Source organism: Lolium perenne, chromosome 3, assembly GCF_019359855.2.
Source record: "Lolium perenne isolate Kyuss_39 chromosome 3, Kyuss_2.0, whole genome shotgun sequence".
Lineage (NCBI taxonomy): Eukaryota > Viridiplantae > Streptophyta > Magnoliopsida > Poales > Poaceae > Lolium > Lolium perenne.
In genome coordinates this window covers 237,981,852-237,984,612 of record NC_067246.2, presented here as the reverse complement: position 1 = coordinate 237,984,612, position 2,761 = coordinate 237,981,852, and the positions used below count along the sequence as shown (strand labels likewise).

The 2,761-nt window shown below is 51.4% G+C and overlaps 1 protein-coding gene across 1 annotated transcript; it reads right to left on the bottom strand.

Moving 5' to 3' along the window:
• Positions 1–208: 208 nt before the first annotated feature.
• On the bottom strand, positions 209–2,260 carry LOC127343911 (uncharacterized). The gene is made up of 2 exons (XM_051370122.1): positions 1,737–2,260; positions 209–1,658 (listed from the first exon to the last, which is right to left on the bottom strand). The coding sequence occupies exons 1-2, from the start codon at positions 2,147–2,149 to the stop codon at positions 533–535; spliced, it is 1,539 nt and encodes a 512-aa protein (XP_051226082.1). The 5' UTR covers positions 2,150–2,260; the 3' UTR covers positions 209–532.
• Positions 2,261–2,761: the final 501 nt, after the last annotated feature.

Below are 2,761 nucleotides of genomic sequence, written 5' to 3'. Positions count from 1 at the left end.
TGGAACAAAAGAAATGTAGCTCGGTCAGTTCTGCATCATCCTTAGTCCCTTACTGCCAACTGATCATTTCCAAGAAAAAGAATACTCATAGAGAGAGACAAAATTATGCAGAATTCTATTCGGTCGAGCCAACTCGCCATTTACATCTCAGGCTACCATAGCAGCTTGTTTGGCATAGCTGAACTGTAAAAGCAACTTGCTGCAGAAATAAATAAAAATAACGGCGCCAGCATTGATCGATATTTTCTCCATTTTTTAGCACAATATGGAACAATGTGTTAACACCGCCCGATCACCTCCTCACAAAACCCGTACAAAGACAATGTGCATAAACAATTGTAGCTAGCCTTTCATGGCCAAACCCCTTATTGCACTAGACTTAGCTAAATAGACGATTACAACGATGTATGCATGGCTGGTGGATTCAATATGCATATTAAGCAGCACAAGTCAGCCATACATAACTCTAGCTAGATGCATACACCCAGATAGTAGCTAACCAAGTGCACACTGCACAAGCATGCATGCTAAACTATGAATCGTCAACAACAGTATTGGACAAAGATAGACAGTCAACCAGGGTATGCGGCCGTGGCACCGAGCTACCGGGGAGTTCGATGCTTCCATCTCCGAGATGATATGCTCCAACTTGTAACATATCTCTCTCGGAGAAGTCAAAGCTCAAGTAGATGCTGTCAGCACTAATGGAGCCAGAGGGGAAAACCTCTGGCGACAAAGAGAGGGAGCAATACATGCCCATGAAAATCGCACGACCTTCACTGCCCAAGCTCTTGACCGGGAGTAGTGTCCCGGTGTCCAAATCCACTCGATACGTGTCGTACCGTCGACCCGATTCATTCCCCGGTGTCAATGGTCCTCTGCGACGGTGCACCAGCATCAGCTCCCCACAATTGTTGACGATATGCACACTGTCAGCAATTGGCGAGACATGCATATTCTTCAGCTTGGCAGCCACCTTCAGGCGTGGCATATCTGGATCGGGTTCCAGCACCATGACACCATTGCGGGTAACACAATAGAAGCGGCCAGCAAACATTAGGGGTGCAGATGTGATGCCATTACACTCGTATTGTAGCAAGGTCCAGTTGTCGTCACCGGGCTTGGCTATGCCAAGCATGCATAGCCTACCGAAGCACAGCACGAATGCAGAATCATAATAAGCAACGCCAGAGCCCCACGCTGCGAAGTAGTCGTTGAAATGGGGATTTTGCTCCAAAAGGCAGCGGTGGTCCTGTGGGGGCACTAGCGTGGTGATTGGTGGGAGCTCAGTGAGGTGGCGGGTGAGTGGGTTTAGCAGGCGGATGTGTTTGCGGTCATGGAGGAGGACAAGGAGGCCCTCAGGGGTGAGGGCGAGCAGCTCATGGTCATGGAGCTCCGGGATATATATCTGGACGCACTCACCGGTAGATGTGTTGAGGAAGCTGCGGCGCTCCGGCGCTGCGAGCTCCTCCCGAAGCATGGTCCACCTCCAGGGATGGAACTGGCGGTCCAGGCCACTGTGCGTGCGCGGTTCGGGGGAACACTGCCGCCACGGGCGGCACACAGCGCGGAAGCGCACATAGTCAGCGACGTCATATGCAAGCACGCGCTCGGCGATGAGCGCTGAAGGGCCATCATCAAGATTAGCCCAGTCCCTCCTGCGAGGTTGGCAAATCAGGCCGGAATCACAATCATCGCTGTTGTAAAGAAGAGGAAGTGCTTCTGACTGCACATACCAGTTGTCGTTATTATAATCAGGAGAGGGGACTTGATCGCGGGAGACCGCGCAGAGACGTGCCTGCTGCTTCAAGCCCAAATTGGGACGGTGGTGGTTGATGGAGCTCGGCCGCAGAGGACCCCAAGTCGTCTTCTTGGCCCGGCGAGAGGGGATATGAGCGGTCCTCCTCCTCCTTGGATGCTTCGCCCAGCGAATATGGGATCCTGCACCCGCAGCGGCTTCCAATCCGACAGCCGAGATGTCGATCTGAGCTGCTATTCCTGGCCGCTTCGTCCGAACGACTCGGGACGCCGCCGATGGTCGCGCGGCGGCTTCTAATCCGACAGCCGAGATGTCGATCTGAGCTGCCCTCCTTGGCCGCTTCGTCCGAACGAGTCGGGACGCCACCGATGGTCGCGTGGCGGCTTCCATTCCGACTGCGCGCCGCCGCCGAAACGAGAATGGGGAACAGGGTCTGTTCGAAAGGGAACGGAGGAGAGAGAACGGTGGAATAGGGTTTGCTTCACCGGTGGGCCTCTTTAATGGGTGGGAGGGTCGTGGACTTTTCGTATTCAGGTGCGGTCCAGCCCTCTGGTATATATCGATGTGGGACTAATAATATTGACAGGCGTATATATAAATAGAAACAGAATTCGAATACTCCAGCGATCCGTCCAAAAGGCGGGCTCCAACGCGCGGCCGTGGCCGTGGCCGTGTGTAATTCGGTTGGTCCGTTGGAATTTTTTTTTTTAGATAGAAGGCACATAAGTCTTGACTTTAAATTAATAAAGCCCAACGAGTTCACAACCATACGAGTACAATCTTTGACATACAGCTTAGCCAAAGTACGGCATACATCTTCAAGAGAAACCCTAGGATATTATTTCAGACCATCCCTAGAGAGAGAACCCAATTATATTAAACCTAGATATTGATGATCACATCATTCTCTATGGAGCCTAAACTTAGGTTAGTGTTGAAGTCCTTCCCAAATGAGAGAGACCATTCATACTAATCCTAGCTTTACCTAATTAAGAATAAAGG

What these genes read in the sequence shown, in the direction of transcription:
- LOC127343911 (XM_051370122.1), bottom strand. Translation starts at nt 2,149, where the DNA reads ATGGAAGCCGCCACGCGACCATCGGTGGCGTCCCGACTCGTTCGGACG. An exon ending in GATTATAATAACGACAACTG is followed by an intron (nt 1,659 to 1,736) that starts GTATGTGCAGTC and finishes CCAACCTCGCAG; the next exon opens with GAGGGACTGGGCTAATCTTG.